At 36.1% G+C, this 14827-nt stretch overlaps 1 protein-coding gene across 2 annotated transcripts in view; it reads left to right on the top strand.

Annotated features, from left to right (window-relative positions):
* Positions 1 to 14827, top strand: part of GALNT13 (polypeptide N-acetylgalactosaminyltransferase 13) — a 557255-nt gene that overhangs the window by 348247 nt on the left and 194181 nt on the right. For both annotated transcript variants that reach the window (XM_029225787.1, XM_029225788.1), the window contains exon 8: positions 7302 to 7419. In XM_029225787.1, coding sequence (XP_029081620.1) covers positions 7302 to 7419 — 118 coding nt within the window. The remainder of the gene's footprint in view (positions 1 to 7301; positions 7420 to 14827) is intronic.

Here is a 14827-nt window from a genome sequence, read left to right as displayed (position 1 = left end):
GGGCCACTCTTCATCGCGGTGCGCGGGCCTTTCACTGTCGCAGCCTCTCTTGTTGCGGAGCACAGGCTCCAGATGCACAGGCTCAGTAGTTGTGGCTCACGGGCCTAGTTGCTCTGCGGCATGTGGGATCTTCCCAGACCAGGGCTTGAACTCATGTCCCTTGCACTGGCAGGCAGATTCTCAACCACTGCGCCACCAGGGAAGCCCTAAAAAGCTGGCATTTATTAAAGTAGGTTTTGAAACATCTGGTCAACAGTTTTAGAGGAATTCTGATTTAGAGAAATTAATCTGGCTGTGATTTGTAGGATAAATTTTAGAAGTAGCAGACTCTAGAAGCATGAGAGTTCCATTAACAAATGGTTAGAAATAAAAGGACTAAAATTGGAAAGTGACCCTGATAACAGAGATAAGTGTCAAAAATACTTAAGAAAAAAAGAAGGAAGTATTTGGGAAATGACCGAATGAAGCAAAAAAGAAAAAGGTGCTGGAAGGTGGTTTGATGAAATAAGGTCTGATGAATAAAGTCTTACGACGCTAGAAAAAAATAGAGGACTTTGAAAGAGAAACAGATGTGGTGGCACACTCTCAGTTCTATGTTACATACACTGAGCAGAGTCAGAAGGAGTTTTTTAAGTAAACATCTAGTGAGTACTTAGAAAAGCACAACCAATGCAGAGGAAGGAAGAGAGAAAAGACAACAGAGATCAGGAGTCATCCTCATAGAGGTGATGGTTAAAGGCATATGACCGATGATCTGATACAGGTAAAGAGAAAGAGAAAAGTGCCACTGAGAGACCCTTGAGAAGACTACATTTGGGGGAAAATAAGATAATTATTAAGCACATATGTCTGCAAAACAATACTGTAATGGTATATTATACTCATGTCACAGATGTGAAACTAAAAGCTTGACTGAGATCTGATAGCCAGCAAGGGAAAGGAAGAGGAAGGGGAATCAATAAGCATCATAAAATAAATATTTAAACTGATAGAAGGAAAAACCTCTCTAGAACAATGCAATGGGAGTCAGAAGTGAAAAGAATTTAAGCAAGGAGGTTGGTAAATTGTGTTAAATGCTTTCAAAGGAAGAAGGCAGGGAAAGGCTGTTGAAGTTCATCATCAATGGGCCCTTTCAGAAAGAGGTTATTATAGAGATGGGAGCAAGATCCAGATTCTAGTGAGAAGGTCAAGAGGAGTTGAGGGAGTATGTTAGAAAGTATCCTTTCAATAAGGTCACCAGTGAAGGGAATAGAAAATATATGTCCCTGGTTTGAATGAGTAGTAGGATGGAGTGAAGATGTATTATGGTTTAGGGTAGAACTTAGATGAGCAGTTTTGTAAGCTCAAGGGGACAATCTAGAAATCAAACACATAAAACACAAATGTAATAGTCAATGAACAGGTAGCTGAAAGAGTACAGGCATAGCTCAGAGACTGTGGGTTTGGTTCCAGACCACTGCAATAAAGCCAAATATCACAATAAAGCAAGTCACACAAATTTTTGGTTTCCTGGTGCATTTAAAAGTTATGTTTACATTATGCTGTAGTCTTTTAAGTGTGCAAAAGCATTGTGTCTAAAAAATATACATACCTTAGGTAAAAAATACTTGCTAAAAAATGCTAACCATTATCTGAGCGTACAGCAAGTCATAATCTTTTGGTGGTGAAGGGTCTTGCCTCAGTGTTGATGCCTACTGACTGTGGGATTTTCATAAAATAAGCGACAGTAAAGTTTACCCCATCGATTGACTCTTCCTTTCACAAATTATTTCTCTGTAGCATGCAATGTTGTTAGATAGTATTTTATCCATAGGACTTCTTTCAAAATTGGAGTCAGTCCTCTCAAATCCTGCCACTGCTATATCAACTAAATTTATGTAATATTCTAAATCCTTTGTTGTCATTTCCCAGTTTTCACAGACTCTTCACCAGGAGTAGATTCCATCTCAATAAACTGTTTCCTTTGCTTATTCATAAGAAGCAACTCCACATCTGTTAAAGGTTTGTTATGAGATTGCAGCAATTCAGTCACATCTTCAAGGCTCTATCTCTAATTCTAGTTCTCTTGCTAGTTCCACCACATCTGCAGTTACATCCTACACTGAAGTCTTGAACCCCCCAAAGTCATCCTTGAAGGTTGGAATCAACTTCTTCCAAATTCCTATTAATGTTGATATTATGACCTCTTCCCATGAATCATGAATGTTCTTAATCGCATCTAGAAGGGTGAATCCTTTCCAGAGAGTTTTCAATTAACTTTGCCCAGATCCATCAGAGGAATCACTATCTATGGCAGCTATAGCCTAATGAAATGGGTTTCTTAAAGAATAAGAATTGAAAGTCAAAATTACTCCTTGATCCGTGGGCTGCAGAATGGATGTTGTGTTAGCAGGCATGAAAACATCATTTATCTTGTTGTACATCTCCATTAGAGCACTAAGGTGACCAGGTTCACCTTAGTAAGTCTCAACAGTGGGCTTAAAACATTCAGTAAACCATGTTGTAAAGAGATTTGCTATCATCCAGGCTCTGTTGTTCTATTTATAGTGCACAGGTGGAGTAGATGTAGCACAATTCTTAAGGGCCCTGGGATTTTCAGAATGGTAAATTAGCATTGGCTTCAACTTAAAGTCACCAGTTTCCTTAACCCCTAACAAGAGAGTCAGCCTATCCTTTGAAGCTTTGAAAGTCAGGCATTGACTTCTCCTCTCTAACTATGAAAGTCTTAAGATGGCATTTTCTTCCAATATAAGGCTGTCTCATCTACATTGAAAATCTGTGTTTTAGTGTAGGCAACTTCAATAATAGCTAGATTTCTGGATAATTTGCAGCTTGTACATCAGCACTTGCTGCTTCACCTTGCAGGTTTATGTTATAGAGACAACTTCTTTCCTTAAACCTAATAAACCAACCTCTTCTAGCTTTAGAAGCATTCTTCTGCAGCTTTCTCACCTCTCTCAGCCTTCATAGAATTGAAGAGAGTTAGGGCCTTGCACAAGATTAGGCTTGGGTTTAAGAGAATTTTGTAGCTGGTTTAATCTTCTTTTTTTTTTTTTCTTTGCGGTACGTGGGCCTCTCACTGCTGTGGCCTCTCCAGTTGCGGAGCACAGGCTCCGGACGCGCAGGCTCAGCGGCCATGGCTCACGGGCCCAGCCGCTCCACGGCATGTGGGATCTTCCCGGACCGGGGCACGAACCCGCGTCCCCTGCATCGGCAGGCGGACTCTCAACCACTGCGCCACCAGGGAAGCCCTGGTTTGATCTTCTATCCAGACCACTCAAACTTTCTCCATATCAGCAATAAGGCTGTTTTGCTTTCTTACCATTCATGTGTTCACTGGAGTAGCACTTTTAATTTCCTTCAAGAACTTGCCATTTGCATTCACAACTTGGCTGTTTGGCACAGGAGGCCTAGCTTTAGGCCTATTTCGATTTTCAACACGCCTTCCTCACTAAGCTTAATCATTTCTAGCTTTTGATTTAAAGTGAGAGATGTAGGACATTTTCTTTCCCTTGAACACTTAGAGATCATCGTAGGATTATTAATTGGTCTCAGGGAATAGGGAGGCCCAAGGAAAAGAAGAGAGACAGGGGAATAGCCGGATGCTGTAGCAGTAAAGACACACACAACATTTATTGATTAGGTTCACTGTTTTATACGGGCGTGGTTCGTGGTGCACCTAATTACGGTAGTTAACAACGAAGATCACTGATCACAGATCAGCACAACAAATATAATAATAATTTAAAAGTTTGAAATAGTGTGGAATTACCAAAATGACACAGAGACATGAAGTAAGCAAATGCTTTGGGAAAAATGATGCCGATAGACTTACTCAACTCAGAGTTGCCACAAACCTTCAATTTGTAAAATACACAATATCTGCAAACCTCAGTAAATCAAGGAGTAATAAAAACAAAAAAAGTATGCTTATAGTCAGAAAAGAACTGGCTGAGGGCAAAAGGATAAATGCTATCCCACAGTGAGGGGAAAGGAGACATTCTTTTCCCTGAGACAAGAGGAGGGAAGAGGCCCTGAGAAACATACACATATTAACGTAGAGATTGAGGGAGGTTAGAGTTCGTGATTGAGAGAGTTTAGATTTTATGCATTGCCTCAATCTTCAACTTCTTGAGAATAGTCCAAAACCTTTGGAAAATATTCAGTTAAAAATGAGACAGGTGAACAAATAGAGGTAAAAGGATTGTTAGGTCTTTCTGGACTAGCAGAGGGTCAATAACATGGACTTGTAGCAGGACCAGATGACCTCAGCTTATTACTTTTTTAGTGATTCTCTAGGTCTTAGGAGCAGAGGTAGATGAGAAGGGTAAGTTTACCCAGGAACCAATATTTATAAAAAGAGAATGGGGTCAGTCAGGCAAGGACAGAGAACCTAGGGTGCTCAGCTAGGTGTTCGCTGACATGGCAGGGTCTTGGAGAGAGGGTGGGAGGAGGGAAGCAAACGATTTCTGCAGGGAGTTATTCTGTGAGAATATGGAGTAGCTAAGGAATGATAACCATCAATGAAGGATAAAAAGTGACTTCCATAGGATTGAAATAGGAGGGGTTAAAAAATTAAAAGGTGTGTTCGGAGAGGCAGAGTTCAACCTCTTGGATCTGAAGTGTTTTTAAATGATTTTGAAATCCAAAATGACAACATGTATATGGGGAGCCAAAATTAACTGAAGGACACTTAAGATTTTGATTGAATGATTAACATCAGCAACAACAAGAAAGATGTATTACCCAGCCTTATTAACTATTTATACTAAATATACTAAAAATACAGCCTTATTAACTATATACTATTTATACTTGGCACTGTGCCAAGTGCTTTAGTTCTATTAATTCATCTTCACCTACTTACTGTGTGGTAGGTAATATTTGCAGCCATTGGGCTGATTATATTTTCCCCAATAAAATTGATGGAATTGGTTGGTCCGACATTGCAGAGACACAACCTTAAAAAGACAATTTTAGCTAACTCAACTATAATCAAGGTTTTTAATTTTCTAGGTACCCTGAACACTTAAGGTCTGCACAGGAATATGTAAATAGTTCATGGGGGGACATTACAAAGCAGTTAACTTAGAACAGAACATGCTATACAACACTGTCTGTGTCTGTAGGTATTATTTAAGGCACCATCCCCGGACTGTTTGAGAGAGCTAACTGACATTGCAAATACACACAAAAAAATTCTCCCTAGGAACATCCATCTTCAGAAAATACAGGAATTTTTTGAGCAATTGTTTTTTAAGCTTTTGTTACTTTTCAGCTAAAAGTAAAACTTATTTGAGTCATTTTTATGGTTAAGTATATAATTTATTGTAGCCATTTGTAATATATTTCTCACATATTTGTAGGAATTATCACCAACTGTAAGACGAAAGTCAATACATGTATTTAAGTTAAATGCATTAGTTCCCTATTAGTAAATAGATAAGTGAACAGGCACTCTGATCGTTAAAAATGCATCCTTAACATTCTTAAGCACCTGGTTACATTATCATAGGATAATTGCAGCAATTTCTGTTCCTCATTTCATTAGACTGTTCAGCACTGTAATACCTTATACAGTTATTTCCATGGAGTTCCAAAACCCCAATCAGGTGAGGGTCATGGCTACTCCATAATTACCATCTGCTTAGCTTTGTTAGTGTTTCTCTCTATTACTCGGTAGGTCAATGATACTGTTCTTGATAGGAACCCAGCAAGACCAAAAGTAATAAAACAACTCAGACCAAGTGAGGCTCTGCTACTCCAACTGATGGACAGTTAATTACCTGAGTATAAAACAGTGAGAGCGCTGGGGGAAATAGAGAACTCTGTGATATGGTAGATATCCAAGTACAATATTATTTGGTAGTTTTTCAATGAACTACACTGCTCAGTTAGAGGACATGGTCATATCCGGTGGCAGAAGAGGATATACTTTTGAGAAAAATAGAACATTTGGTTTTCTAACAATCTCAAACTACCCTTGAATAACTCAGGAGTTAATCTGAGTATAATTTATAGTCAGCCCTTGGTATCCAAGGTTTCTCCACATCAGAGGATTCAACCAACCATGGGTTGTGTAGTATTGTAGTAGTTACTGTTGAAAAATATCTGCATATAGCTGGACCCGAGCAGTTCAAATCCATGTTGTTCAAGGGTCAACTGTACCTGGATGAGCATTCCAAATCTAAGTTACTAGATCAGTTTCTCATCTTTAGCAGCACAGTAGACTCATCTGGGAACTTTATACAATATCAGAGATCTGGCCGCACTCCTGGCCAATTAAATCTAAATCTGCAGAGAGTGGCACCCAAGCATGGAAATGTATTTTTTAAAGCTGCTTCAGGTGCTGCTAATGTGCTACAAAGGTTGAAAACCTCTATTCAAAAATAATCATTGCTAGTATAGATTCATTTGTGAACAACTAGAACTTTCTTTTTCAGTTTCAATTCACACTGCTTATACAGAAAACTTGTGTGGTTCACACATTAACCACTGATTTTAATGAAACTTTTTAGATTAAAAATTAAAAATTAATTATTCTTTTTGAAACTTAACACCTGACTTCTTAGTTTCTATAAAGAAAGTTTGAATATGAGAACCAAAAGCATTTATTCCTAGTAAAAAGTTTTGGATCTTGGCCAAATGTCCTTCTAAAACTGTGAATAGCATACAGGATTTATGTTTATCCATAGGGTTATATGATTCATTCTATCATTTTAACTGGGTAAACAGCTGTAAACAATTAGATATAAAGTTCTATGGTACTTATACTTATGTGACTATCATTAGATACTTATTGCCTATAAACATTTTACAGCATTTAATATTTTTCATATTTAAATAGGCTATAGATCTTTTCATAGAGAAACCACTTCCATACATTTCTAGAGTTCATATTCAAATAATTTATAATTAGGTGACAAAAGACAACTGGTAGTTTCATGACCAGTTCATCTCTTTAAGGATAGTGCTAAGAGCACTAACTTCTCTTCACTATGCCTTTCAGAAAGGATGTATATGCCTCTGTCTTAAATGGCCAGTGCTCCTTCCTTGTATCTGTTTGATCACCTGTAAGAAAAATATAGAGTAATCTAAATTTAGTTTTACAGAAAGTGTGAAATAAAATGCTATTTATTAATTTTAAAACCTCTAACAACTTGGCTTTATGTTTCCAGTTTGAGATTTTTGAGTACTATTTTTTTAATTTAAAATGTCTCAAAAATATTTGCTGTAGTCTCATTAAACTCCACACATTGTTTTCAAAAGATATTCTTTTCTTTTTGTTTTTTTTCAACTAGGACCCCTACTATGGCTGGTGGCCTATTTTCTATTGACAGAAACTACTTTGAAGAGATAGGAACTTACGATGCAGGAATGGATATCTGGGGTGGAGAGAATCTTGAAATGTCTTTTAGGGTAATTGCATTTTACTTTATCTTTTGACTCTGAACATACTATGCTGTAGCATGCACATATAGACTCAGTAATTTACTGTCAAATCTTTTCTGTAAAGTGATACAAATTACTGATCAGTTGGTCATTTTAATAGTTGTTTAGAAACTCTGCTAGAGTCTTTTTGCATGCAATATCTACTATTAAATGGGAAATTAGAGGCATTTTTTAAGTTTTCAAAATAATTCTTTTATACATAATTCAAAGACACTAGGGCTTTTCTAAAAAGACGGGCTTTATTTTTTAATAAAGCATTATCCTCTGAAATCACTTTGTGTTTTTGAACTGAAACTTGGAAGTGTTTATGATATCTGAATTTGCAAGTGCTGCTTGAGGTTATTCTCAAATACCTTTAAGAATAACCTGTGGTCAAAGGAATTCTGGATAATTCAAGTAACATGATTTTTCACAATCATAGACATTATTGTTTGATAAATCAGTTTTAATAATGCAAATGCACTTATTAAATGGCCTTCCAAGTAAACAAAAATTAAGAATTAATCCCTCGTATAACCAATACTAGGAAGCATATGAATAATTTTAATACATTATTACATTCAAAAAATTTAAATACACATAAATGTTCCATCTTACTAAGAAACAATAAGAGCTAACATACTGTTTTTTTTCTTCAAACCACATTCAGTATCATTTTAAAAATGAGTCAAATTAATAATACTGTTGTTTTTTCTTTCCTATAATTTAACCTGAATGATTTGAAACACTCTATCCTTTTGCTGGCATTATTTGCACAACAAAATTATTAGAGTTTAGATATATTAATCTATGAAGTTCAAGAGTTATGCCTTTTAATTTCTTATTTAGAAAGTAAACTTTGTTTTTCACAAATATAAATGTTTGATGTTGTGTAAGCAAATGTCAAAATTTGAGAATAAGAATTACTTTGAATTTATATAATGTGGAATTTAATGGATCTTGGATAATCTGAATTATTTCAGAAGGACTAGGATGTCCTTGTTATACAACTTTTTGCCTATAAATCTTCCTAATAGTCCAATGCCTGAGAAGATCATTAGTTAATGAAATTTTATTCTCCCCATACTTGCTTATATACTCATAGTCAGATGGAGCTTGCCCCACAAGACTTAGTAGCATACTCAGGAATGTCTTCTTGTTATAAAGTACAGAATACATCTTTGCACAATCTTTGGGACACTTGGGGACCCAACTTTTTTACTCAGTGTAGTTCTCAAAGTACAGAATATAAGAGCTGACAGTTTAAAAGGAAGAAGAAAAAAGAAAGAAGGAAAGGAGGGAGGGGGGGGAAGAAAGGAAAGATAGTATACTCAAGACCTTAAAAACAATTTTCTCTTACCCTTAGATTTAATGAAGAGAGTATTTATACATTCATTAACCAATATTCCTTGGATGCTATGCTGGAAATTCATAAGGAAAAAAAATCAACATAGCAATACTACTCTTCCCTAGTGATCCTATTGCCCATCTTTTTTTCCTTCTTTCCTAACATTCTTATTCACTTCTTTTCTGCTCACCTGTTAAGCTTGATTCTCTGCCAGTAGGCTCCCCTTACTTTCCTCACAGAGCTCCCAGATTAGATGGATGCTTTTCATCTAACTGATTGAAAGATGTGTCAGGGAGAAATGTATTATGAAGGAATTTAGTGGAATAATATGATATGCCAAGAGAACATAATCAGGAAATACAACAGAGATATTAAGGTATCAGAAAGGAAGATTTGAAAATATGGTATGTGATGCAGATACCAGGTGAACAGAGTGAATGCAACTAGTGGCCATAAGAATGATCAGATCACTAAATAATAACACAGGAGGTTTTCTGTGATTGGTTGTTTGAGATTATTAAGAGATAAAGTACTCCTAAGTGACTGGTCTTTGATTTAGTTTCCGTATGCTATCAATAGAAACAAAATGTATATTTTGCTTTTTATTAGACTCTTGATTCATGTTTTACTTTACTTTTCTTTCTATGACATGAATATGTGTTAGCTTAATAGTTGATACCCTGGCTGAGGAAGCTATTGAGTGAGAGAAAATGCTGGAACAGTACAGTAGCAAAGGGAGGACACTCTCCTTTAGAGTAATTTCATAACAAGATGTGTGACTTCAGGAAATGAAAATATGTTGGAGATTTATAATTAGAAGATCTTTGTCTAATATCCAGCTTAATTATTTTACAACAAACGTATATTGAACATGTAGTATGTCCTTTACACTTTCCGGATCCTGAGACTGCCAAAGTGAAGAAGGCCTGATGCTTTTACTCTCAGGGAAGCACACCTCAAAGAAGAGATACATAGGTATCAGTGACAGTAAAATGTGATCATTTCTTTTGTAGATTTATGTATGAGGTTTTCTTGTCTCCATCATGTTAGTATAGGCCAATTACTTAACCTCAACTGTGAAAAGGTGATTATAATAATAGTAAAGTTATAGCTATCTTATAGCTCTGGTCTATGTAGATTTGAGGATGAAAAACATAGAAATATTAAATTCCTGCAAAAAATTAGTACTCTGGCTGGCCTTATGGGAGTTTAAGCCAATTCAAAAGAATACACTTTGGGGGATTTATTTATAACAGTATCACTTGATCTTTGATTCCCAGAGTATTGTAAGTACTGACAGACCTTGAATATCTGATGAAAACTGTAGACCTCCCAAGAAAGATGCATCCGTCTCCTACACACAGTAGGTTTGAACACAGTTTCAAAGGGTTGAAAAATCCCTTGAAGTCTCTGGATAAAAATTCTTGGCATAAAATAATAGTGACTTCTAATATTTATAGAGCTAGTAAATAGCATAGTTGAAAATTGAACCCCAGCATTCTGTGACCAGTGGCCATGCTGCTAATTACTGTACCACTACCTCACCTGTAAAGGTCCATCCCTCCGTAACATGACAGCCCTAACAGCTGATGGTGTTATCAGGAGAGGGGATAGAAGCTAACATGCAAATGCAATCTTCCTGAACAATGATGAGACGGTTGTCTCATCTAGTGACTTTATCTTCTTATACGCTTTAGCCTCTTATGGATAATACACGTCCAATAGCAGTGAGAATATGTACAAGTAGATCCTAATGCTCCTGAAAACTTAGTCTCAGATACTGTTCTCCACTCCTTTACACAACAATCATCAAAATAACATAAATTCCAAGATGTAAATGTAAATTTTAACTGATAGTATTGATTTCCTACCCAATAGGTACAGGACATACAGTTGTGAACAAAATAGACAAAACTGTGTGTCCTTATGGAACTTATATTTTAGTGAAGGAGACAGACAATAAACAAGAGAAGCAAAATACATTAATATATTAGTGATAGGGCTTCCCTGGTGGCGCAGTGGCTAAGAATCCGCCTGCCAGTGCAGGGGACATGGGTTCCAGCCCTGGTCCAGGAACATCCCATATGCCAGGGAGCAGCTAAGCCCGTGTGCCACAACTACTGAGCCTGTGCTCTAGAGCCTGCACGCTGCAACTACTGAAGGCTGTGAGCCACAACTACTGAAGCCCGTGCGCCTAGAGCCTGTGCTCCGCAACAAAAGAAACCACCGCAATGAGAAGCCCCCGCTCGCCGCAGCTAGAGAAAGCCTGTGTGCAGCAACGAAGACCCAATGCAGCCAAAAATAAATAAATTTATTAAAAAAATATATATACTGGTGATCAGTGTTAAAGAGAAAAAACTAAGGAAGAGAAGAGGAATATGAGATGATAGGTCTTGGAAATTGTTAGGGGCTGAAATTTTATATAGGAAGAACTCAGAAATGAATATTCATATAAAATAGTTTATGACAAAATTAACCCAGTATAGTATGAATTTATCATCAAAGGTATCATCTGTCTTCAGAAGTCCAATGCACTATCCATTGCGCACAGAGCCATTCATCTATCTTTGAATAATATCCTTGATGTTATCAGTACCACCCAATAAGCATCACCACCTGAAATCCTTGCCTTGCATTAGGCAATAGCACAAGAGCATTATTTCCAAAAGCGCACAATATGTGAGATAATCTGTCACTGTAGAACCAACTGAGGTCGTTTAAAAGAGTCAGAAGGCAGCAAAAGACTCAGAAGAGTGTCCCACTGCCCTGAAGGGTAGACTGGTGGTTACAAGAATGGTCCGGGAGGGAAGCAGCCTGGGTTCAAGACTTAGCTCTAGCACTTATTAGCTGTGCGAGTTTGGGTAAGGTAGCATGTCTCCTAGGCTCTAATATGCTTGCATCTAGGCCTTAACCATAGATAATCAAATGAGAGAATGTTCATGAAAAGCCCTTTAAAACCAGAATATGCAATACATATATAAAATACTGCTGCTCTAAGTGTTAGTCAATATGTGGTTCTAAATCTCTCCTGACCAGAAAGAGATTACATTTTAGAAAAAAACAAAAACAACAACAACAACAACAAAAAAAACCTTTCTTTTTAGACTGCTGCAACATACTCTGAGATAACCACTGACATTCTAAGAACTTACAGTGTAAAATGTTTACCTACACTCATAAAATGGCTTAAATAAAACAACTGAATTTAAAAAAACCAGGAAAGTGTCATCTAGAGTTGGTGTGACAGGTACTGAATTTATACATACAGACAAACCTAAGTCAATTTTTTAAACAGACAAAATATATATGAAAAAAGAGTTTCAAGACATTGGACAGTAAGTCATAAATGATGATGGTCTCTGAGAGATGGGAAACAAACAAGGAGGGGCCTTGAGTTGCCTTGGCTTACTGCCTTGAGATAGTGTCTAGACTTCAGCAACATGAAGGGAGACTTAGCCAGATCCCAGTGGACTCCATGAGTTGAGGAAATGGGCCAGAGTGTCTGGAGAGCTCAAGGCAGCTAGAATTTAGTGGACAGAGTAATGGAGAGGAGAGAGCTGCACACACAGAGAACTCATGAAATATGGAGTACTGAACAGTGCACATGTGTGAGAAGATGACCCAAGGTTGAGGAAAAAACTCATAAATCTTAGAGGTCTCACTGCCCCAGTGCTCACTGAGGACCAGCAATAATGCCTGTACCCTCCAACCAGACTGATTTGTGGAGCACGGTGTAGAGTAAATGTTGGGAAACTACATAATATGCTTTGACATAGGCCATGCAACAAAAAGAAGTAAAAAGTAAGAGTAATAATATTTTGGACTGAATGAAAATGAACATAAAGCATATCAAAGTTTGTAGTGCCAAAAAAAAAAAAAAAAGTTTGTGGTGCCACTAAAAGCAATACTTAGGGGGAATTTAGAGCACTAAACGTCTATATTAAAAGAAGAAAATATAAACAATCTAAAATCAATGACTTCAGCTTCTTCCTTTAGGGACTGGAAAAACGGGCGGAGAGTAAATACAAAGTATGTAAGAAAGGAAATAATAGAGATCAAAATAGAAATTATGAAATATAAAAGAGGTAAAGTTTAGATAAAAGTGAGTAAACCAAAAGCTGTTACCTTGAGAAGATCAGTACAACTGATAAATTTCTGACCACACTTAATAGGAAAAATAGAAGATACAAATTACCAACATTGGAAATGATAACAGTCACATGGTTATGGATTCTACAATTCTTTAAAGGATTAGAAAATAATATTATTTACAGTGTTATGTCAATAAACTTGGCAATTTTGATAAAATAGATAATTTCCTTAAACAATAAAAACTATCAAAGAAGAAATAAATCAACCCAATAATCGTATATTCAGCAATAAATAAATAAATTTGTAGCTTAAAAATCCTTTTCACAGAGGAAACTCCATTGCCAGATGACCACACTGGTGGATTCTACCACACGTTTTGGGTGGAAGTAAGAATAGTTCTATACAAAGTTTTAGAAAATTGAAGAGGAGGGAATACCTCCTGACTCATTTTATGAGGTCAGCATTTTCAAAGAGCAAAACTTAACAGAGACATTACAAGAATTGAAAACGACACACCAACATCCCTCATGAATATAGATCCAAAAATTCTAAATGAAACTTTAGTAAATCAATCTTCTCAATATGTAAAATGAATGTACATCATAACTAAGTGAAGTTCATCCCAGGAAAGCAAGGCTGGTTTAACATACAAAAATCAATCAACTTAATTCACCAAATTAACAAACCAAAAAAAGAAAAATCAAACAACCATAGGAACAGATGCCGAAAAGTATTTGATGAAACCCAAATTCTCTTCCTGATTAAAAAATAAAAAGAAAGTGAGAAAAAGCCCTGAGCAAACTAATTATAACAGGGAACTTCCTCAACCTAATAAAGGGCTTTTGTAAAAATCCTACATCATATTTCATGTTGAAAGACTGAATGTTTTCCCCATAAGATCAGGAAAAGATAAGGGCATTGGTGTTTACCTCTTCTACTTAACGTTACGGTGGAGCTTGTAGGCAGTGGAATAAGGCAAGAAGAATAAACAAAACATTAGAAAGGAGAAAGTAAGCTGGTCATTACAGATGACATGATTGTCTAGAAAATTCAGCAGAATGTATTTTTAAAAAACTACTAAAACATTATCTTACCATGTTTGCAGGATACAGGAATACTATAGTTGTATTTTAAAATACTTGTAACAAACAATCAAAATTAAAATAAAAAGTCATTTAAAATAGAATCAAAAATATGAAATAGTGATAAATCTGACAAAAGATATGCAAAGACCTTTACTCTGAATACCACAATATATTGCTGAGGGAAATTAAAGAGGAACTACAAAAATGGAGATATATACATTTATGGTTTGGAAGACTCCATATGCTATTAAGATGTCACGTGTATGGACAACTAATTTAAAAGAAATAGGCAAAGGCTATTGAGTGGAAACAGGATAGTATTTTTAATAAATAGTACTGGAACAACTGGATATCCACGTGGAAAAAGTATCTAAAATGCATACCTAACACTATATAAAAAGTTAACTTAAAAGTAAAACCTAAAATTATAAAATTCTAAAGAAAACATAGGAGAAAAATTTTTGTGACCTTTGATTAGGCAACCCATAAAGGTAGAAATCAATAAACTGGACTTCATCAAAATGAAAAAAAAATTGCTCTACAAAGCCACTGTTAAGAGATTGAAAGGACAAGTCACTGACAGGAAGAAATTGTTAGTAAATAATATATCTGATAATGGACTTGTATCCAAAAAAACCCAAAGGTTCTCAAAACTCAGTAATAAAACAACCCAAGGAAAAATAGCTCACAGATTTGAAGAGACACTTTACTAAGGAAGGCAGATAGATGGCAAATAACCACGTGAGAAAATCTTTAACATTATTCTTTATTAGAGAAATCAAATTAAAATAATGAGATAGCACTACACATCTATCAGAATGGCTAAAATTAAAAAAGAACATGTTGGTGAGGATGTAGAAGAAGAGCACAT

This window comes from Monodon monoceros, unplaced genomic scaffold, assembly GCF_005190385.1.
Source record: "Monodon monoceros isolate NGI ecotype Baffin Bay Population unplaced genomic scaffold, NGI_Narwhal_1 Super_Scaffold_16, whole genome shotgun sequence".
Taxonomy (NCBI): Eukaryota; Metazoa; Chordata; class Mammalia; order Artiodactyla; family Monodontidae; genus Monodon; species Monodon monoceros.
Note: the sequence above shows the minus strand (reverse complement) of the source record. Positions and strands in the feature narration are given on the sequence as shown.